Consider the following 23,431-nt stretch of genomic DNA (forward strand, 5'->3'; position numbering starts at 1 on the left):
GTGTCACTTGTAGGGAGTTTCAATGTTTAGGCACATCAGGGGCTCTCCAAACGCAACATGGCGTCCCATCTCAATTCCAGTCAATTTTGCATTGAAAAGTCAAATGGCGCTCCTTCCCTTCCAAGCTCTGCCATGCGCCCAAACAATGGTTTACACCCACATATGGGGTATCAGCGTACTCAGGACAAATTGCACAACATTTTTTGGGGTCCAATTTCTTCTCTTACCCTTGGGAAAATAAAAAATTGGGGGCGAAAAGATCATTTTTGTGAAAAAATATGATTTTTTATTTTTACGGCTCTGCATTATAAACTTCTGTGAAGCACTTGGTGGGTCAAAGTGCTCACCACACATCTAGATAAGTTCCTTAGGGGGTCTACTTTCCAAAATGGTGTCACTTGTAGGGAGTTTCAATGTTTAGGCACATCAGGGGCTCTCCAAACGCAACATGGCGTCCCATCTCAATTCCAGTCAATTTTGCATTGAAAAGTCAAATGGCGCTCCTTCCCTTCCAAGCTTTGCCATGCGCCCAAACAATGGTTTACCCCCACATATGGGGTATCAGCGTACTCAGGACAAATTATACAACAACTTTGGGGGTCCATTTTCTCCTGTTACCCTTGGTAAAATAAAACAAATTGGAGCTGAAATAAATTTTGTGTGAAAAAAAGTTAAATGTTCATTTTTATTTAAACATTCCAAAAATTCCTGTGAAACACCTGAAGGGTTAATAAACTTCTTGAATGTGGTTTTGAGCACCTTGAGGGGTGCAGTTTTTAGAATGGTGTCACACTTGAGTATTTTCTATCATATAGACCCCTCAAAATGACTTCAAATGAGATGTGGTCCCTAAAAAAAAATGGTGTTGTAAAAATGAGAAATTGCTGGTCAACTTTTAACCCTTATAACTCCGTCACAAAAAAAAATTTTGGTTCCAAAATTGTACTGATGTAAAGTAGACATGTGGGAAATGTTACTTATTAAGTATTTTGCGTGACATATGTCTGTGATTTAAGGGCATAAAAATTCAAAGTTGGAAAATTGCAAAATTTTCATAATTTTCGCCAAATTTCCATTTTTTTCACAAATAAACGCAAGTTATATCGAATAAATTTTACCACTAACATGAAGTACAATATGTCACGAGAAAACAATGTCAGAATCGCCAAGATCCGTCAAAGCGTTCCAGAGTTATAGCCTCATAAAGGGACAGTGGTCAGAATTGTAAAAATTGGCCCGGTCATTAACGTGCAAACCACCCTTGGGGGTGAAGGGGTTAAACAGAGAGCATGTATACAAGTACTGTATATACTCGTGTATAAGCCGAGTTTTTCAACACATTTTTTTTTGCGCTGAAAGCGCCCCTCTCGGCTTATACATGGGTCAACTGTCCCAGAAGTCGGTGGGGGGAGGGGGAGCGGCGGGTCACAGAGGCAGGAGCCTGCGGCTGTGGCTAAAGCCTGTGCCGCTGCTGTAATAGCGCACAGTGCCAGCCGCAGGCGTCTGCTTCCAGCACACATCCTACTCACCTAGCGGCGTGCCCTCACTAGCACTGCATCTCCTTTGCTCTTGCATCAGCAGCTCTTCCTGTGCCAAGAGATCACGTGGCCCCGCTCATTAAGGTAATGCATGTCTCTCCACTCCCATAGACGTTGAGGGCATATTCATTACCTTAACCCCTTTCTGCCATCCAACGTACTATTCCGTCCATGTGACCTGGGCCAATTTGACCACGGACGAAATAGTACGTCGTTTCTTTAATGCAACACTGCGACCAAAGTTGCGGTGATCGCATTAAAATTCCGCTGCCATCTTACCTGTGGGTAGATGGTGTCGGCATCTTGGGGGGGTGTCCGTGCCCACCCGCACTCACAATTGCTGTTATTCTTAACAGCCAATCGCAGCCTCTCTCATTGTTTCAGGCAATCAGACTGCCTGAAACAGTGACGTCCCAGCCTAGGAGCGATGTACTCGCTCCTAGGCAGGTGCCTGGCAACGCCAGGAATCGGCAAAAAGTGCTCAGATTGGAGCGATCGCGCCAACTGCAGGGCACAGCCGCGGTGAGACCTCGCTGTACCCTGCTGGTACCCTGCCTAGGATCGGTGGTGTAAGAGCACCGATCCTAGGCCGGTGCCTAGCAAAGGCCAGGCATGGCCTGGAGCAATCGACGATTACATCGATCGCGCCAATCACAGGGCACAGCCGTGGTAAGCAGCCTAGAAGCTCACAGCTCCAATCCTAGGCCTGTACCTAGCAACACTGGCGTCACCAGGGCCAGCTCTGATTGGTGGGATCGATGTCACCATCGATCGCACCAATGACAGGTCACAGCAGTGGTGTGACCACTCTGTGACCGCACTGCAGGTCCTCACACTGTTTGAGGATTCCTGCAGTGCGGTCACGCTACACGATCTCCTGCTGTGCTGGGCCTTGTGGTGACACAGAAGCCTGTGACGCCACAATCTCTGCTGAAGAAAGAGGACAAGACAGAAGAAGAGAGACTACAACTGTATTTTGATTCCCGATCCCTGCCCGATCTCTTTTTATCCACCTCATGCCCCCCTCCTCCCTCCCCCCTCTTTTTACCCCCCTCCACCCCACTTTGCGCCGCCTCTGTGCGCATTTAGCAGCCACCGAGCGTTGATTGGTGACGCAGTTCACCGATCAAAACTCATGCTCACTTTTCTTTTCCACCCCCCTTTGCGCCGCCTTCATGCGCACATTTAGCAGCCACTGAGCGTTGATTGGCGACGCAGTTCACTGATCAACACTAACGCTCGCTTTTCTTTCTCACCCCCTTTTGCGCCACCTCCGTCTGCACCTCCAGCAGCTGCCAAACTTTGATAAGTGACGGAATTCACTCATAAGAGCTCGTCCCTGCTGTTATCCATTTTTCTTTCTCACCCCCCTTGCGTCAACCCTGTGCACACATCCAGCAGCCGCCGAACTTTGATAAGTGAAATAGTTCACTCATCAGAGCTCGTGTCTGCTGTGTTACCCTTTTCTTTTCACAGGCATTTTTTTCTCCCTGGTTGTGCTTTTTTTTTTTTTTTTTTTTTTTTTAGCTTTTTCTTTTCAGACAAAAGTATACACCAATCACAATCCCACCACCACACACACAAACAGTTAAAAATAAAGTGCTCACTCAATCACCATATTCATAAAATGTTGTCCCGCCTGTCCCAACGTTATTCAGTGAAGAAGGAATATGTTTTCCTTGCCTCTGACACTGATATCGAGGGAGAGGATTCCACATTTCTTTATTTTTCAGATTCTTCATCCTCTTCCTCCTTGGATCCTGCAGAACCGCCACACAGACATCCCAGGACAGAAGATGAGGCAGCACCTGCCATTCCAGAAGATAAACCAGCGCACCCCATTACAGATCCCATATGGACCTCACCTCCCAAAAAGTACGAGAGTGATTCCTGATTTTGTGGCAGAATCAGGAATCAAGTTTGACACCGCCGGCCTCACAGAAATAGACTTTTTCAAAGTCTTTTTCTCTGAGGATTTTGATAACCTCATGGTGGGCCAAACTATTCCGTTAGGCCGTGACGTGGCAGTGGGCTTCATACAGTCTGATCAGAACTTTAAACTGAAAACCTCATGTTCAGTTATATAAATTTTTGCCTAGTGGCTTTAGATCAACGTATGATTTTGGGATGTGCGGTTCATGCTCTTTTTTTTCTTTTAGTACAAAGCATGTTCTTGTCTCTTTCTTGGACCTGCACTCCTCCCATTTGGCACAGGTGATTTTAATTAGCAGGAGACTGCAAAGTAAGGGGTCTAGCCCATTTTTGGCTCTCACTGAAGAGCTGGAGGAAGGTGAGTCTCAGTGCTCCTTTTCATTTTGGTGCTGGTGCTGTGTGTCGGCCGTTGTTGCCGTGGCTTTGTGTTGGTGGGGCGGCGCGGTCTGGAATCATGGGGGCTTAGTCTTGCAGCATGGATGCTGTGGGGCAACAGGCCGTCCGCCCTGCTGGTGCATTGCCGCTGTGGCGGTGGTCGCCGCACGGCTCCGCTCGGTTAGGGCGGTAGGACCCACTACGAGGTTTGCCGTGACGTGGCAGTGGGCTTCATACAGTCTGATCAGAATGTTAAACTGAAAACCTCATGTTCAGTTATATAAATTTTTGAGCTTTTAGCTCAACGTATGATTTTTGGAGGTGCGGTTCATGCTCTTTTTTTTCTTTTTAAACTAATTTACATGCTTGTCAATTTTTGGCATAAAACCATGGTTCATCATTTTCTAACTGGTCTCCTGTAGACGCAATTGAAATTATGCAGGACCTGGTCCTTAACATGGGGATCCTGAAGAAGCCAGAACTTCGGCAATATTGGAGGGTTGATGTTTTATACAACACTCCAGTGTTCCGAATGGTTATGGTCCAGACGCATTTTGAGGCCATCCACAAATTCCTGCAATATACCGATAATGCACAGTGTCCCACATGAGAGGATCCCGACTTTGACAGTCTGTTCAAAGTTCGGCCTGTCACCGAACACGTCAACAAAAAGTTTGTTGAAGTGTATGTGCCCCAAAGGGACATCTGCGTGGATAAGCCCTTTGTTCATTTTAAGGGAAGGCTCAGATTCTGTCAGTACCTGTCCAGCAAGAGGGCCAGGTATGGAATCAAACTCTATAGGCGGTGTGAGAGTACCTCAGGGTATACCCACAGGTATCCACCAGGATTGAACCCCCTGAATGTCCCCCTGTCCTGGGAGTGAGTGGGAAAATTGTATGGGAATCGGTGCACCCACTGCTGGATAAAGGTTATCACCTCTACACCGATAACTTTTATTCCAGCATCCCACTGTCTCTGCACGAGGTAACGCAGCCTGCGGTACTATCTGCAAAAATCAGAGAGGCCTCCCGAAGATGCTACTTGGGCAGATGCTCAGAACAGCAGAGCCCAATGTAGCGAGAACCTGCTGGTGGTCAAGTACAAGGTCAAGAGGGATGTCTTTTTCTTGACCACCATACATGGTGATGGCAGCACCCTCAGCACTGTACGAGGTACCTCTAACACAGGTCAGCAAACCGGACTGTGTACTGGGGTACAACAAAAACATAGGGGACCTTGATCTCTCTTATCAACTTCTCCAACCGTACAGTGCTTTGAGAAAGGCCAAGATATGGTACAAAAAGCTGGCCGTGCACATCGTACAAATGGCAATGCTCAACGCTTTCCTGCTGTCACGATGTGCAGGCCACACCGATACGTTATGCCTTCAGTTCCAGGAGATAGTGGTTAAGGTCCAGATATTTGGCACTTAGGAAGGAGCGGGCCCCACTTCTTCTGGAACTGAAGGTGCTCGTATCGTACCATGTCATCATTCCTCAGGGGTGGTCCCACAAACTTGAAAAAAAGGTAAGTTGCAAAAAAGGTGCCAAGTGTGTTACAAAAGGGGAATACGCAAGGAAACCATTTATCAATGCGACACCTGCCCTGAAAAACCTGTCCTCTTTTTGAAAGATTGCTTTAAACTGTACCACACCTCCATGCACTACTAATTTACTTAAATTTACATAACAGGAAACAGCAGATTAGTTCCAAAAAGGGGGCACATCTAGATAAGTTCCTTGGGGGTCTAGTTTCCAAAAAGGGGGCATTGTGGGATGTTTCTACTGTTTAGACACATCAAAGGATCTGCAAACGGAACATGACGCCCGCAGACCATTCCATCAAAGTCTGCATTCCAAAACGTCACTACTTCTCTTCCGAGCCTCGACTTATGTACAAACAGTAGTTTTCTCTCACATATTGGGTACCATCGTACTCAGGACAAATTGGACAACTTTTGGGGTCCAATTTCTCCTGTTACCCTTGGGAAAATAAAAAATTGGGATCATGTTTGTGGAAAAAATATGATTTTTTATTTTCACAACAACTTTATCTTTCCATTTTCTCCTTTTAACCTTGAGAAAATAAAAAAAAAATTGTTGCTAAAATATCATTTTTTGACTAAAATGTTAAATGTTCATTGTTTCCGTCCACGTTGCTTCGGCTCCTGTGAAACATCTGAAGGGTTAATAAACTTCTTGAATGATTAGATTGAGGGGTGCAGTTTTTAGAATGGTGTCACTTTTGGGTATTTTCTGCCATATAGACCCCTCAAAGTGACTTCAAATGTGAGGTGGTCCCTAAAAAAAGGTTTTGTAAATTTTTGCTGTAAAAATGAGAAATCGCTGGTCAACTTTTAACCCTTATAACTTCCTAACCAAAAAAAAATGGTTTCCAAAATTGTGCAGAGGTAAAGTAGACATGTGGGACATGCTATTTATTAACTATTTTGTGTGACATATTTCTCTGTTTAAGGGCATAAAAATTCAAAGTTTGAAAATGGCTAAATTTTCCTAATTTTTTACACAAATAAATGCAAGTTATATCGAATAAATTTGACCACTAACGTGAAGTACAATATGTAATTAAAAAACAAACAATCTCAGAATCGCCAAGATGCGTTGAAGCGTTCCAGAGTTATTACCTCACAAACGGACAGTGGTCGGAATTGTAAAAATTGGCTAGACCATTAACGTGCAAACCACCCTCGGGGGTTAATGAGCGGGGCCACGTGATCGCTTGGCCGGAAAACAGAGCTGCTGGCATCAGAACGAGATGCGCTCAGGAAGGCAAGTAGGATGTTCAGGGTTTTTTTAATATGAAACATGTATATAAGGATAGAGGAGCCATGCATAAAACAACAGGGACCGGGGAGCCATACATACAATGACAGGGACAGCGGAGCCATGCATACAACGACAGGGAAGGGAGAGCCATGCATACAATGATGGGCGAGCCATGCATACAACGACAGGGAAGGGAGAGCCTTGCGTACAATGATGGGGGAGCCAGGCATACAATGACAGGGACTGAGGAGCCATGCATACCACGACAGGTATGGGAGCCATGCATACAATGACAGGGACTGAGGAGCCATGCATACCACGACAGGGAAGGGGGAGCCATGCATACAATGTCAGGGAAGGGGGAGCCATGCATACAATGACGGGGGAGCCATGCATACCACGACAGGGACCGAGGAGCCATGCATACCACGACAGGGACCGTGGGAGCCATGCATACAATGACAGGGACTCGGGAGCCATGCAAACAACGACAGGGAGCGGGGAATTATGCATACCACGACAGGGACAAGGGAACCACGCATACCAGGATGGGGATCAGGGGACAATGCATAACCGGCTTATACTCGAGTCAATAAGCTTATCCAGTATTTTGTGGCAAAATTAGGTTCCTCGGCTTATACTCGGGTCCGCTTATACTCGAGTATATACGGTAGGTGATGCTACTGTAATTAGGATTACTTCATCAGAGCGGAGTTGGCATTTTTTGATTGGTCGCCTTAAGATGATAAAAAACTAAATACACTAAATAGATGATGTAATAGACCAGCTATTAACAATGCAATAATGGTGATGAAATAATAAATACACCATTTTCCTATAAGCCTGCGTGAAAGGTGAGTGATGCAGTGATCCCTGTTACAGGTGGGGGGAACTGCATGTTCTTCTCAGAACACACACGGAGGCGTATTGAGGCCATGGGAATGAATGGCAGTCGCAGGCATAACTGTCATGGTGAGGCAACGTCCAGCATTATTGTAAATGGCCGGTATGTGTCGCAGAGGAGATACTCTGCGCTGTAAGCCTGAAGTAATGTTGCTCTGGGACCTGCAGTCCCACAAGTGTTTTGTGTAGTTTATAATAAGGGAGGTTTACAGGGTTAGTCGGAGAGCTGGGCGGGTCTGACTAACCACACACACCTCCCACCTATGGGAGTGGATACAGCTTTATAATGTGACTGAGGTCTGATTGGACCGTGTGTAAGGTCCTGGAAGGCCTACGTGTTGAAGGTGCTAACTTCCTGGAGAGCACATGGTGAGGCTTTGGACCTGGTGGCCTGTGTGTTGGAGGGTTCCAAGTGGGGACGGACATCCTGAACAGCACACAGAGAGGCCGTGTTTGCAGAGACCGTGACGGCTATCTGGGTTGGGGGAAGCTACCGTCCTTCAGTGGGTCTGGAACTGACTGATGTGTGCCTGCCAGGCAAGTTGGTGATCCCCGTAAGGCTACTTTCACACTAGCCTTTTTTTGCATACGTCGCAATGCGTCGTTTTGGCGAAAAAACGCGTCCTGCAAAGTCGTCTGCAGGATGCGTTTTTTCCCCCATAGACTAACATTATCGACGCATTGCGATGTATTGACACACGTCGCAACCGTTGTGCGACGGTTGCGCCGTGTTGTGGCGGACCGCCAGCAGCAAAAAACGTTACATGTAACTTTTTTTGTGCCGACGGTCCGCCATTTCTGACCGCGCATGCGCGGCCGGAACTCCGCCCCCACCTCCCCGCACCTCACAATGGGGCAGCAGATGCGTGGAAAAACAGCATCCGCTGCCACCGTTGTGCGGCGCTTGCACAGTATGCGTCGGTACGTCGTGTGAAAGTAGCCTAAGGCAGATTCTCCGGAGGACAGGACCCATTTGATGCAAAGTCAGTAATCACTGCACTCATAACAGGGTGGATTTTGCGTTGCAAGAAATTGTGACAGTCTTAATTGTATAGTCCCATCAGGGGAACAGGTTATAGTTAGGTATGTCGCTAATGTCCACCTTGAATAGGCATATCTGAATCTTGGGATTAGGGTATATAGGACATTTGAGGCTCATGTTACACGGAGTATAGTCCTTGAGGAAGGTATATTTAGTAATAGTAGCGCGATCAGGAGAGTCCCGTGGTGCCTGGAATCATAGCTTGAAAAGCCGACATTGGTGGCAAAGTGGGAGGGCTGGCCGGTGGGCGCCCAGGAGGGAGGAGAGGACCCATTTGATGTCAGCCGGTGAAAACCTGCAACGCTGTCAAGCAGGTAATCCAAACTGTGTGTGTTTGGCTCAAGAGCGAGCCAGAATATTGGACTCTACCAATTGTGTATGGTCACAGTCCTCATGGAGCGGAGCCATGTTATGAACACTGTTACTTTGTTTTTCTGGATCTGAAGGCTGTTACTTTGTGTGTGTGTGCCGCTGGGGTTTATGGAGTAATAAACCCAGTTGAACTTTGAAAGAAAATACGGTCTTGCTGTGTGTTATATCGCTGCCAAGCGAGTATTCCCCAACACGATAGTGATCGCAGCATCACAGGTGTCAAAAGTAATTATAACCTTCTCTGGATCGTGAAAATTAGAGCTAATCAGCAAATTTAAGCCTCATATTCATTTTCAGCATCACAACATTAGTTACGTTCAACTGTTTTTGTCTCTGAAGCAGTTTGGCTGTAGAACAGTGCATTCATAGGTGAGAAATACATTGGGGGTGTAATAACTTTAGACAGACAAGGTGGTCTTATAGTGGTTACCCCCAATGCAGGATGAGCTGTAGTTTATGGTCAGAGTTACAAACTAAATCAGCCTCTTCCAGGTAAACAAAGGTACAACAGAACAAAACGGAAAATAACAAGTCCATATAACACATGGGTTCAGCTGTTTAAATGTGAGTGTTTTCCTCTCAGACTGCAGCAGGGTCAGCAGCACATGCAAAGCTTCCTCACCTTGCAAAACACACAGACCAAGTGATACAGCTCCAGATGCCTTAAATCAGAGAATCCAAGACCCAGTCTGGAGGTAAGTGAGCAGCAGATCCCACCCAGCTCTTTCAGCTGCTCGTAAGACCTGGACCCACAATCCAGGCTAATAAAAACACCTCTCAGCACTATGTGAGCTTGAGACTGCTTCTCCGAGTCCTACATCACCGAGGCTTGGCACCTCAGGGACACATACCTCCCATCCACCACCTGTCCAGCTGCCACCTTACACTGTATTATTCAAGTTTTGTTATCCTTTATTATATATATAAATTTGGCCATTGGGCCATGAGCTTTTTACTGCTCTTAAATAACGTATAATATTATTCCAATATTTTATTCTAAGATCAATTAAAATATGCTTTATTCATGGGACAACTCCCTTAAGTTTGTTTCCATGTTAAAAAATTAATTGTTATATTTGATGATAAAGAAAAACATAAATTTTGGCCTTTTTTTTATAATATCAAGGTTGGCCCGCGACTTTGTCCAAGATTTTAATTTTGGCTGTGTATTTAAGTTTGACATCCCTGGTCCAGATACTGCGGTCACTATTGACAGCAGCAATTAAGGGATTAAACGCCTATGATCAGTACTAGCACCGATCGCAGCTGTTGAGGCATCTTCATAAGTCACAATAATTTTCCGCAACTCGGAAGGATATTGTGACATTTGCCGTTTACATGCCAGTCCTGACAAGCTGTGCCAAGGCGTAGCATGGGCGGGGCACGGCATCACTGTACCCATTCATCAAATTTATGATGTTCCGTCACTTTAGTGGTTACATTTATTTCAGTGAATTAGGTTCACTGTACTCCACCGAGAGCTTTCAATAAGACCAGCAAGCACAATGAGAGTCTTAATGAATCGGCTCCCTCATTTTCATTACAGAAGTATAAAACATAATACTGGTGGATAAAACAAGATTGAGCACAAGACCTTCACAGTTGTCTACACATCATAGGGCATATCTCATGACTCCTTCATTCCATCTACCTGATGATCCTGAGGAACATTGGGATCTTCTTCTTTACAGTCCTGTGGAAGAAGAGGACGGGGACATCTCTCTGGTGTTGTCCTCTTACTGGATAAAACTGGAGGAAACAAATACAGGGACTGAATTCATTCTTTATATACAGATAAGTATAGGCCATGTGTATTTAGTCCTATTACCTGGTGATGTGAGTAGCTGGGGAACCTCCTTGTGTTCTTCAAAATACTTCCACTCCTCCTTGGAAAAATAGACGGTGACATCCTGACACCTTATAGGAACCTGACATATACAATGACAAAGTCATACCCCCGATCCCTTCATAGCATTACTGCATAATGTCCCAGCATCCCCAGCAGAGTCACCTCTCCAGTCAGCAGCTCAATCATCTTGTAGGTGAGTTCTAGGATCTTCTGGTCATTGATGTCCTCATGTGATTGGGAGTGAGGTGGAGGCCCTGTGATTGGGCTCTGGAGTCTTCCCCATCCCTCAGTCACAGGGTCCTGACAGTGCTCACTAGAGGTCTTCTTCACTACTGTGTATTCCTGGTAATGGAGAGACACATTAATAAATCTCACTACAGACATTCCCAGAGTCCTCACCTCTCCAGTTCTGTCCATCTGTGATACCCACAGATAAGAATGATGTAATGTGACGTCATCAGAATCTCTCACCTCTCCAGTAAGCCGGAAGAGGATCTCTAGGGTGAGGTGTAATATCCTCTCCATCTTGTCTCTGTCTCTCTCCATCCTTGATGAGTCAATCAGAGAAATCCTCCTATATAGAAGATCTCTACTGAGAGGATCCAATATTGTAGAGACCTGAATGGGAAGAAGATGAAGATGTAACATCATAAATACTCCCATGGAATAATACAATTACAGGAGATAATAATGGGAAACATATCAGGAGATAGAATGTGTAGATGTTGTATTCTCAGACTGTGTAAATTGGAATGTCATAAACCTCACCCATTTGCTGTACTTGTGACTTGGATGAGACTATAAATTGGGACTTCTCACACTCACTTGTCTTCTAAGCGACTGCAGTAGGCTGACAATACGCGCACCCCACAGCCATCTCACACATCCATGCCACACTTCACGCAGCCACCACTTGCCATTTTGATGGGCCACCAAGACACCTGCTCTGGGTGACTCACTAGCTCACATGCACAGCTAATTTATAGAATCACCCGATTGGTATTCTTCTTGTACTTTGACATACACAGGGTTTATCATGTCACGGGCGTGCCAATTGGCACATGGAATGACGCGACCCCCTGCTGACATGTGTTTAATGCTGCAGTGAGAGAATGACAGCAGCATTTAACAGGTTAACAGCTGTGTGAGGCTCTCAGCTCTGAAATATGGTTATTTTTTACTACATCCAGGGCACAGAGAGGTAGCGGGGTCTCTGTTCCCAGTAACGCATGCCAATATATCACCATGACAGCTGGGGCCTAACAATGGTCCTAGAACAGAGACATTAAGAATATAAAGTGAAAAAATATAAACTAAAATCCGGCTCCATTGTCTAATCCGGCTCCTGAGTTAATCTGTCCCCAGAATGTCTCCATTAGGCTACTTTCACACTAGCGTCGTACGACGCACAACGAATTGCGTCGTTGCGACGTATCGACGCAAGCAGTGAAAGCGCCGCACAACGGGGGCAGCGGATGCTGTTTTTCAACGCATCCGCTGCCCCATTGTGAGGTGCGGGGAGGAGGGGGCGGAGTTCTGGCTGGCGGACACGACGCACCAAAAAACGTTACATGCAACGTTTTTTGGTGGCGACGGTCCGACGCAACACGACGTGTGGCACTGCGTCGCTAATGCAAGTCTATGGAGAAAAAACGCATCCTGCAAGCACTTTTGCAGGATGTGTTTTTTCTACAAAACGACACATAGCGACGTGCATTGCACGACGCTAGTGTGAAAGTAGCCTTACATGTACAGCTCACACCGCAGATAACAGCCCCTCATACATCTATAGCACCGGCCCCGGGGCTACATCTCCAGCCCTGGGAAACTGATCCAGGAGGTCGGTGTTGTGTCCTGGGGTCATCTGTATCTGCACCAGGAGTGGGGGAGGGAGGAGTTATTTATTAGGAGGTGGGTGGTGCCATATTGTGGGGGCAACTTGTACTATCTAAGTCCCCTTTCACACGTCCCTGTCTCCGGTACGTGCAGTGACAGTTATCACAAATACCGGAGACACGTACACAGTAAAATAAACCAACAAAATACCATATCTGTCTGTAGTTGTGTCCCACGCTGTAATCCACGTCTGGGGGCTAAATAGTTTTCAATCTGGACGGTGCCAAGATGTGACTGTCCCAGCTGAAAACCACTGGTGAATGAGCTGCTGAGAGCGCAGCATCATTCACCAGCAGTGACCTCATCACAGCCGGGCTGAACTGAGGTGACCTCTGGACCGTGGGAAAAGCCGGACATGAGATCACCACTGGTGAATGATGCTGCGCTCTCAGCAGCTCATTCACCAGTGGTTTTCAGCTGGGACAGTCGCATCTTGGCACCGTCCAGATTGAAAACTGTTTATCCCCCCAGATATGGATTACAGTGTGGGACACAGCGATGGACAGGTATGGTATATTGTTGGTTTATTATTTTACTTTTATTACAGGAGATCGAGGGCTTCACAGGAATTGGGTGATGCAGTAAGTATGGTTTAATTTAGAATATTAAAGGAGTAATTTTTTCAAATAAAGGATTTTATTCTGGCTGTGTCTTTATTTAACATATAACAATAAGATTAGTAATGGATAGGTGACTTACAGACACCTCTCCATTACTAAGGCTGCTTTCACACTAGCGTCGTACGTCGCAATGCGTCGTTTTGGAAAAATTGCCTGCAGGATGCGTTTTTTCTCCATACACTTGCATTAGCGACGCATTGCGACGGATTGCCACACGTTGCATCTGTCGTGCGACGGATGCGTCGTGTTGTGGCGTACCATCTGCACAAAAAATGTTACATGTAACTTTGTTTGTGCGTCGTGTCCGCCATTTCCGACCGGGCATGCGCGGCCGGAACTCCGCCCTCGCCTCCCCGGACATCACAATGGGGCAGCGGATGCGTTGTAAAACTGCATCCGCTGCCCCCGTTGTGTTTTTTTTTTCACAGTATGCGTCGGTACGTCGGCACATCGCATTGTGACGTGTGTCGTACAGCGCTAGTGTGAAAGTAGCCTAAGCCGTGGGCTTGATTTCACCTGAAAGGTGACATCAACGTCATAAATATTACCCCACTTGCTATCGTTACAGGGCAAGTGAGAAGAGCCAGAAAAGCGCCAGAAAAGGCACATCTAATAGAGGTTTTTAGGCTGGGGGCCTATATCAATAGCCCCTTTCAAGCGTGAGAATAACAGCCCCAGCTGTAAGCTTTAGCAAAGCTGGTTGTCAAAAATGGGGGGACCCCACGCCATTTTTTAAAATTATTTACCATATATACTCGAGTACAGTATAAGCCGACCAGAGTACATGCCGAGACCCCTAATTTTTCCACAAAAAAACTGGGAAAACTTAATGACTCGAGTATAAGCCTAGGGTGTGAAATGCAGCAGCTACTGGTAAATTTCAAGAATAAAAATAGATACCAATAAAAGTTAAATTAATTGAGACATCAGTAGGTTAAGTGTTTTTGAATATCCATATTGAATCAGGAGCCCCATATAATGCTCCATAATAAAATATGCCCCATATAATGCTCCATAAAGTTCATGATGGGCCCCATAAGATGCTTCATACAAAATACGCCCCATATAATTCTCCATAAAGTTCATGATGGGCCCCATAAGATGATCCATAATAAAATATGCCCCATATAATGCTCCATAAAGTTTAGGATGGGCCCCATAAGATGCTTCATACAAAAATATGGCCCATATAATGCTGCACAAAGGTTGATTATGGCCCCATAAGATGCTCCATAGAAACATTTGCCCCATATAATGCTGCATAAAGGTTGATTATGGCCCCATAAGATGCTTCATAGAAACATTTGCCCATATAATGATGCACAAAGGTTGATTATGGCCCCATAAGATGCTCCATAGAAAATGTGCCACATACAATGCTGCATAAAGGTTAATTAAGGCCACATAAGATGCTCCATAGAAAATGTGCCCCATACAATGCTGCACAAAGGTTAATTATGGCCCCATAAGATGCTCCATAGAAAATGTGCCCCATATAATGCTGCACAAAGGTTGACTATGGCCCCATAAGATGCTCCATAGAAACATTTGCCCCATATGCTGCTGCTGTGATTAAAAAAAATGACATATTCACCTCTTGTCCTGAGCAGGCGGGGACACTGGCACTTGCGATATTCACCTGTCCCCGTTCCACCGCTGTGCGCCGCTCCGTCTTCCGCGTCCTCTGCAGTGACTGATCAGGCAGAGGGCGGCGTGCACACAATGTCATCGCGCCCTCTGACCTGAACGTCACAGCCAGAGGACGCAGAAGACAGAGCGGCGCGCAGCAGTGGAACGGGGACAGGTGAATATCGCATGGCTCACCCTCCTGGCACGGTCCCTGCTTCTCCGATGTGATGGTCTCGGACGCCGGCAGCTTGTTCCTATGTTCAGCGGTCACATCGTACTGCTCATTAAATTAATGAACATGCGCTCCACCCCTATGGGAGTGGAGTCGCGTCCAAATTCATTACTTTAATGAGCAGTACCACGTGACCACTGAACACAGGAAGAGCTGCAGGAAACGCAAAAGCAGGGACATGCAGAGACGCGCCGGGAGCAGGTGAGTATGATGGACAGCGGCCGCTCCCACTCCCCCGCCGACCCCCTGGCAAATGACTCGAGTATAAGCCGAGTGGGGCACTTTCAGCCTAAAAAAATGGGGTGAAAATCTCGGCTTATACTCGAGTATATACGGTAACTAATTAAAAAAAACTCCATGGGGACCCCTCTATTCTTGATAGCCAACCTTGCAGAAGCTGACAGCTGAGGGTTGCAGCCCCCAGCTTTGAGTTTTGTCTGGTTGGTTAATAAATAAGGGGGCACCCACGTCGGGTTTTTCATTCATTTCTGAAAGATCGCAGCCGGTGGCTGTGGAATACTCTGTTCATCCGCACCTACTGTCATTGTTATTAGCGGCAGCAGGTCTGGGATGATGGGGCCAACAGGCCCAAAAGCCCCCACCTGCTGTAGTTCGGACTTTAATATAATGCTCATCACTGTCCTCTGCTCGCCGGCAGAGCAGGGGAGAATGATGTCAGCCGGGTTCAGCACCAGCCGCCAGGGAACAGTGGTTACTGTAGCGCTTCTTCTTCGGCGGCTGTCCGTGTGGTACCGATGCGTTACACGTAGTACACACATGGACATCTCCGGTACCATATTTTTTCCAGTACCGGAAATATACGGACTTGTGAAATCGGCAATAATGTGTATGGGGGGATGGCGGTACTGGGGGAGTATTATACTGTGTGCGGGGGGGGGAATGGCAGTACTGTGGGAACATTATACTGTGTGGGGGATGGCAGTACTGGGGGAACATTATACTGTGTGGGGGGATGTCGGTACTGTGGGAACATTATACTGTGTGTGGGGGGATGGCGGTACTGTGGGAACATTATACTGTGTGGGGGGGATGGCGGTACTGTGGGAACATTATACTGTGTGTGGGGGGATGGCGGTACTGTGGGAACATTATACTGTGTGTGGGGGGATGGCTGTACTGTGGGTACATTATACTGTATGGGGGGATGGCGGTACTGTGGGAACATTATACTGTGTGGGGGATGGCGGTACTGTGGAAACATTATACTGTGTGGGGGATGGCGGTACTGTGGGAACATTATACTGTGTGTGGGGGATGGCAGTACTGTGGGAACATTATACTGTGTGTGGGGGATGGCGGTACTGTGGGAACATTATACTGTGTGTGAGGGGATGGTGGTACTGTGGGAACATTATACTGTGTGTGGGGGGATGGCGGTACTGTGTGGGAACATTATACTGTGTGGGGGATGGCGGTACTGTGGGAACATTATACTGTGTGGGGGATGGCGGTACTGTGTGGGAACATTATACTGTGTGGGGGATGGCGGTACTGTGGGAACATTATACTGTGTGGGGGATGGCGGTACTGTGGGAACATTATACTGTGTGTGGGGGGGATGGCGGTACTGTGGGAACATTATACTGTGTGTGGGGGGGATGGCGGTACTGTGGGAACATTATACTGTGTGTGGGGGGGATGGCGGTACTGGGGGAACATTATACTGTGTGGGGGGATGGCGGTACTGGGGGAACATTATACTGTGTGGGGGGATGGCGGTACTGTGTGGGAACATTATACTGTGTGGGGGATGGCGGTACTGTGGAAACATTATACTGTGTGGGGGATGGCGGTACTGTGGGAACATTATACTGTGTGTGGGGGAGATGGTAGTACTGGGGGAACATGATACTGTGTGTGGGGGGATGGCGGTACTGGGGGAACATTATACTGTGTGTGGGGGGATGGCGGTACTGGGGGAACATTATACTGTGTGTGGGGGGATGGCGGTACTGTGTGGGAACATTATACTGTGTGGGGGATGGCGGTACTGTGGGAACATTATACTGTGTGGGGGATGGCGGTACTGTGGGAACATTATACTGTGTGTGGGGGGGATGGTGGAACTGTGGGAACATTATACTGTGTGTGGGGGGATGGCGGTACTGTGTGGGAACATTATACTGTGTGGGGGATGGCGGTACTGTGGGAACATTATACTGTGTGGGGGATGGCGGTACTGTGGGAACATTATACTGTGTGGGGGATGGCGGTACTGTGGTAACATGATACTGTGTGTGGGGGGATGGCGGTACTGGGGGAACATTATACTGTGTGTGGGGGGATGGCGGTACTGTGTGGGAACATTATACTGTGTGGGGGATGGCGGTACTGTGGGAACATTATACTGTGTGGGGGATGGCGGTACTGTGGGAACATTATACTGTGTGTGGGGGGGATGGTGGAACTGTGGGAACATTATACTGTGTGTGGGGGGATGGCGGTACTGTGTGGGAACATTATACTGTGTGGGGGATGGCGGTACTGTGGGAACATTATACTGTGTGGGGGATGGCGGTACTGGGGGAACATTATACTGTGTGGGGGGATGGCGGTACTGGGGGAACATTATACTGTGTGGGGGGATGGCGGTACTGTGTGGGAACATTACACTGGTGGGGGATGGTGGTACTGTGGGAACATGATACTGTGTGTGGGGGGATGGCGGTACTGGGGGAACATTATACTGTGTGTGGGGGGATGGCGGTACTGTGTGGGAACATTATACTGTGTGGGGGATGGCGGTACTGTGGGAACATGATACTGTGTGTGGGGGCAGGAAAGGGGCAGTGTGCTATGTGAGGAATACATGTTCTCTTACTTCCTGTTTACCATAGTTGGGTCATATGTCAGAGGAAAAGGAACAAAATGCTATAATTCTTAGAAAGTGGCAACAGAAAAGCACCAAAACAGTCTTAGCGCTGAAGGGGTTAATGTCCCCCCCTGCCCAGTAATGGGGGACCTCCAGCACCTACCTCCACCTGCAGAGCCGCACACCACACACCACGTTAGGATAAATCCAGGCCAGAAGGAGCTCTGCTGACGTCACGCCCATGTGACCATGTGTGGGTAGACGTCACAGGTAGGGGCGGCGCCTCTTCCTAGTCTATCCATCCATAGAACAGAGCAGGCAGGAGGAAGCTGCGGGTGTCATGGTGGGATCTTGAGTGTTTTGGGGTCACAGATCAGGTGGGTGTTCATACACATGCCGCAGCACGGGGAAGGGGCTGCAGGTTGCATGGTGCTGGGGGTCTGCCTGGGGAAGGGGCTGATGCTTGCATAGGACTGCATGCTGGGGGTCTGCTTGGGAGAGGGAATGCTGTTGCTTGCATGGGACTGTACGCTGAGTGTCTGCCTGGGAAAGGGGGTGCAGGTTGCATGGGACTGCATGCTGGGGGTCTGCCTGGGGAAGGGAATGCATGCTGGGGGTTTGCCTGGGGAAGGGAATGCTGTTGCTTGCATGGGACTGCTTTTTAGGGATCTGCCTGGGGAAGGTTCTGATTCTTCCATGGGACTGCATGCTGGCGGTATGCCTGGGGAAGGAAATGATGCTTACATGGGACCGCATGCTAGGGGTCTGCCTGGGGAAGGGGGTGATGCTTGCCTGGGACTGCGTGCTGGGGGTTTATCTCGGGAAGGGTGTCATGTTGCTTGCTGCTGCATGCTGGGGGTCTTCCTGGGGAAAGGGGTGATGCTGCGTATTGGGGATCTCTGGGGAAGGGGGTGATGCTTGCATGGGACTGCATGCTGGGGGTCTGCCTGGGGAAGGGGTTGATTCTTGCATGGGACTGCATGCTGGGGGTCTGCCTGAGAAAGGGGCTGCAGGTTGCATGGGACTGCGTGCTTGGAGTCTGCGTGAGAAAGGGGCTGCAGGTTGCATGGGGCTGCGTGCTGGGAGTCTGCCTGGGGAAGGGGGTGATTCTTGCATGGGACTGCGTGATGGGGGTCTGCCTGAGGAAGGGAATGCTGTTGCTTGCATGGGACTGCTTGTTAGGGATCTGCTTAGGGAAGGGGGTGGTGCATGGGACTACGTGCTGATAGTCTCTGGGGAAGGGGGTGATGCTTACATGGGACTGCGTGCTGGGAGTCTGGGGAAGGGGGTGATGCTTACATGGGACTGCATGCTGGGGGTCTGCCTGGGGAAGGAGGTGATGTTTGCATGGGACTGCGTGCTGGGGGTCTGCCTGGGGGAAGGGAATGCTGTTGCTTGCATAGGACTGCTTGTTAGTGATCTGCCTGGGGAAGGTGCTGATTCTTTCATGGGACTGCATGCTGGGGGTATGCCTGGGGAAGGGGGTGATGCTTGCCTGGGACTGCGTGCTGGGGTTTATCTGGGGAAGGGTGTCATGTTGCTTGCGTGGGGAGCTGCCTGTGGAAGGGGGACTGTGTGCTGGGGGTCTCTGTGCAGAAGGGGGTCATGTTCCTTGCCAGAGGGGCTGGGGGTCTCTGTTGGGAAGGGGGGCTGGGTCTCTGTGGGAAGGGGATCATGTTGCTTGCTTGGGGGTGCTGCGGATCTCTGGGGAAGGGGGTGATGCTTGCATGGGGCTGCTTGTGCATGCTGGGGGTCTCTCTGGGGAAGGGGGTGACGCTTGCATGGGGCTGCGTGCTGGGGGTCTCTGGGCAAGGGGCAATGTTGCTTGTGTGGGGCTGAGTGTGCGTGCAGGGGTCTCTTCTTGAAAATGAGGTGATGTTGCTTGCGTGGTCATGCTGGGGGTCTTCCTGGGGAAGGGGGTGATGTTTCATGCTGGGAGTCTGCATGAGGAAGGAGGTTATGTTGCTTTCTTGGGGCTGTGTGTTGGGGGTCTTTGTGTGGCTGGCTGTGTATGGGAACTGTTACTGTGTGATTGGTGAGGACATGGTGCAGAAGTGGAGTGTTTCCAAGAGTGGGACTGTGGAAGGTTCGATAGGTGGAGATGACTCCTGGGCAGAGTGTCAATGGGGCCCGAACAGTTTGCCAAGATGGAACTCTTCAATTACTGGTGTCGTCCCTGGGGACTCAGCCTTGCAGCATCGGCGCTGTGAGGCCCTGGGCCCGCCGCCCTGCTGGTGCGCTTTTTGTAAAAATGTCTGTTTTATTCTAGGTCTTGTGGATTTCCTCCATCTTTTTTCACCGTGCCCTCCACAGTAGTGACCTCTTTGGATGCAAATTCATCATTTGTCATCTCTCCAATTGTAGTGCTGGTGTCTAAACCATCCGTGTTCTGCCAAAATAGGGGTGACCTAGTGCCCCTCCGATGTCAGATAGATGAGTCTAATATCTGATATTCCCCTCCCCTCTTTCCACTCCTCATGGCTTGCTAGGGTGGGTCTTGTGGGAGTATACCACCTTTTCATTTCCTATGTCCAATATTTATTATTTTCCCGTCTCCCATGACAGTACACCTGAGAGAGGGATCCGCCCAGTCAGGACAGGAAACCTACTGAAATAAAAGGGCGTTACCTCTCCCTCGCTTCAGTTGGGTTTCCTGTCCTGATGGGAACCCTTGTGCTGAAAGACGGCGGGTGGCTACTTCCTGGGCAGAAAAAGCAGAGGTATCGATAGATCAAATTTGTAAGGCCGCTACCTGGTCCTTCCGTCTACCTTCTTTAGACACTACCGGCTAGATCTATCCTCCTCGTCTGACCTTACCTTTGGTAGAAGGGTGCTACAAGCGGTGGTCCCTCCCTAAGGTGGTTCTTTCTCCAAAAATCTCTCAGGTGTGCTGTCATGGGAGACGGGAAAACACCAAGGTTACTTACCGGTAGCCGTTTTTTCCGGAGCCCATGACAGCACCTGTATATTCCCTCCCTTCTTTTTTCACCCTTTGGTGCGCACTTTTTAGCTGGGTGTATTTTGTTATATTTATGATGTGGTGATGGATTACCATGTACTAACCAAGGGGGCCTCTCATGCTCTGAAAACCAACTGAAGCGAGGGAGAGGTACCGCCCTTTTACTTCAGTAGGTTTCCTGTCCTGACTGGGCGGATCCCTCTCTCAGGTGTGCTGTCATGGGCTCCGGAAAAACCAGCTACCGGTAAGTAACCTTGGTGTTTCTCTCCTTTATCGTATTTGCTTTAGATACTCTCTGGACTTTCATGCTTCTCTATACTTTTTTTTTTTTTATTTTTTTAGGGCTTTTGTTTTGTTTTTTTGCGTCCTCCTAGGACATGTTATCTGTGGCACAGGCCCACTTACGTCCCCTTCCCTTTAAACACACTCGTGTCTTAGGCCGGTTTTACACGTCAGTGGCTCCGGTACGTGTGGTGACAGTTTCCTCACGTACCGGAGACACTGACTCACGTAGACACATTAAAATCAATGTGTCTCTGCACATGTCAGCGTGTTTTCACGGACCGTGTGTCCGTTTGAAAAACACGGAGACATGTCAGTGTTCGTGGGAGCGCACGGATCACACAGACCCATTAAAGTCCGTGTGCCGTGCAGGAGACAGCGCTACAGTAAGCGCTGTCCCCCCAGCTTGTGGTGCTGAAGCCGCCATTCATTTCTTCTCTCCAGCAGCGTTCGATGGGGAGAAGAAATGAAAAACCTTTTTTTTTTTTTTTTTTTTACGGTTGAAATAAAGATCTTTGTCACCACCCCCTTCCCACCCTCTTTGATTTCCAGCGGGCGGGCGCACAGGTTGTGGGAGGCGGTTTGGTGACCGGGATCTTTATTTTAAACACACACACAAAATAAAAAAACAAAGATTTTTCATTCCTTCTTTCCAGCGAACGCTGCTGGGGGGAAGGAATGAATTCCGGCTTCAGCACCAGATGCAGGGGACAGCGCTTATCTCTAGCGCTGTCTCGTGCACGGTCCGTGTGGTACCCAGTCGGCACACAGGCGGCACACGGCTGCCGCACGTGTGCCACACTGATGTGCCACGTGAGCATACGGACACGGATAACTGCGGTACCGATTTTTTTTCCCGGTACCGGAATTATCTGGATGTGTGGGACAGGCCTTATAGTGTACTCAATGAGAGAGGAATTTTGTGTTCAGTGCCAGAATACAATTTTTGCAGTAAAGCACAGGGGACTTTGGTACAAAATTTGTTTTTGCTTTTTTTGTCATTAATCTCTAATGTGGCTTAATTCATTGTTTTGATTTGTAAAACTCTATTATTCATTTGTATGTATGCATATATTTATATATTCTTAGTTCTATTTGACTTGTAATAAAATAGTTTGACATCTGTGAGTTGAATTTTTATTTCTGTAATTCTTAAGCGCTGGGTGATATTAGTGGAGAGTAACTGCAGCTGGATGTGTATCAGGCTTTTACACATCGCGGTTTATTGGGGAAACTATCTGCAGGGAAGTCTTCACCAGTAGACCGGACCCGCACTTCCATGTAGCCCATACAGCCGGACTAGCTGGATGTTCTTTTTTTTATTATCCATAATTGTTTTTTCTTAAAAAGACATAAGCTGCTTTTCGCTGAATGTTTCACTCCTGCTGCCACCACTGATGGGACAGGCTATGGCATAATTTCCAGAGGTAAAATATATCTCTGTAATGTTAGGCAATATTCACATTTTTATTTTTTTTGTACTAATGGTTTACAAAATTCTGACGACCTCTGACAGAGCTGGAATGAATGTGTCGCATGGATTTATGTCTTGCTACCTCAATTAAGGAATGTTCTCCTTAGACCTCCTGGAGACTTCACAACCCTGAATCTGACCTAAATCACAGGACAATAAAACCTCACACTCCTTATCTATGAACTGCTGCAATATTTATGGCCACAACTGTTTCCCCCTCCCATATTGATAGATCTGCTTCACTTGTCTTATGTACTGCCAGTTCTGTCACAAATGAGCCAATACATGCTGCTGTATCTGCGCAAGGACCGCAGAGTTGCCCATATTGTACTCATACTGATTACTGGGTGGCCACCCTTCTGCAAAGACAAAGTACCATCATTATTTCCATCAGTGGAGCGGGATGGCAAAATGTTTGCGTACAAGCACACGCTGGTAGAGGCACTACTGACTGCGTTCGCACCTGACAGAGGAAACACAAGGCAGAGGAGGAGGTAGTCGCCAGCCCAGCTGGGGAGCCACCTCGAAAGGGAGGGTTAGCATGGCTGAAATGTGAAAAAAAAAAATAAATAAATCAGCACGCCACAATATCCAGCACCACCATCTGATACGGTCCGTACAACCAGCTGCCAGCGTTATAACAACACAGTGGAAGAGTACATGTCCACACGTCTGCACATACTAAGTGATGGCTCTACCCACTTAACTT

At 48.0% G+C, this 23,431-nt stretch overlaps 1 protein-coding gene across 1 annotated transcript in view; it reads right to left on the reverse strand.

Moving 5' to 3' along the window:
• Positions 1-18,302, reverse strand: part of LOC143767459 (uncharacterized) — a 59,053-nt gene extending 40,751 nt beyond the window's left edge. Inside the window, exons 1-5 of the mRNA XM_077255811.1 lie at positions 18,171-18,302; positions 11,269-11,415; positions 10,960-11,139; positions 10,777-10,876; positions 10,600-10,697 (exon numbers count right to left, since the gene is read on the reverse strand). Coding sequence (XP_077111926.1) covers positions 10,600-10,697; positions 10,777-10,876; positions 10,960-11,139; positions 11,269-11,343 — 453 coding nt within the window. The 5' untranslated portion in view covers positions 11,344-11,415; positions 18,171-18,302. The remainder of the gene's footprint in view (positions 1-10,599; positions 10,698-10,776; positions 10,877-10,959; positions 11,140-11,268; positions 11,416-18,170) is intronic.
• Positions 18,303-23,431: the final 5,129 nt, after the last annotated feature.

This window comes from Ranitomeya variabilis, chromosome 4 (genome assembly GCF_051348905.1).
Source record: "Ranitomeya variabilis isolate aRanVar5 chromosome 4, aRanVar5.hap1, whole genome shotgun sequence".
Taxonomy (NCBI): domain Eukaryota; kingdom Metazoa; phylum Chordata; class Amphibia; order Anura; family Dendrobatidae; genus Ranitomeya; species Ranitomeya variabilis.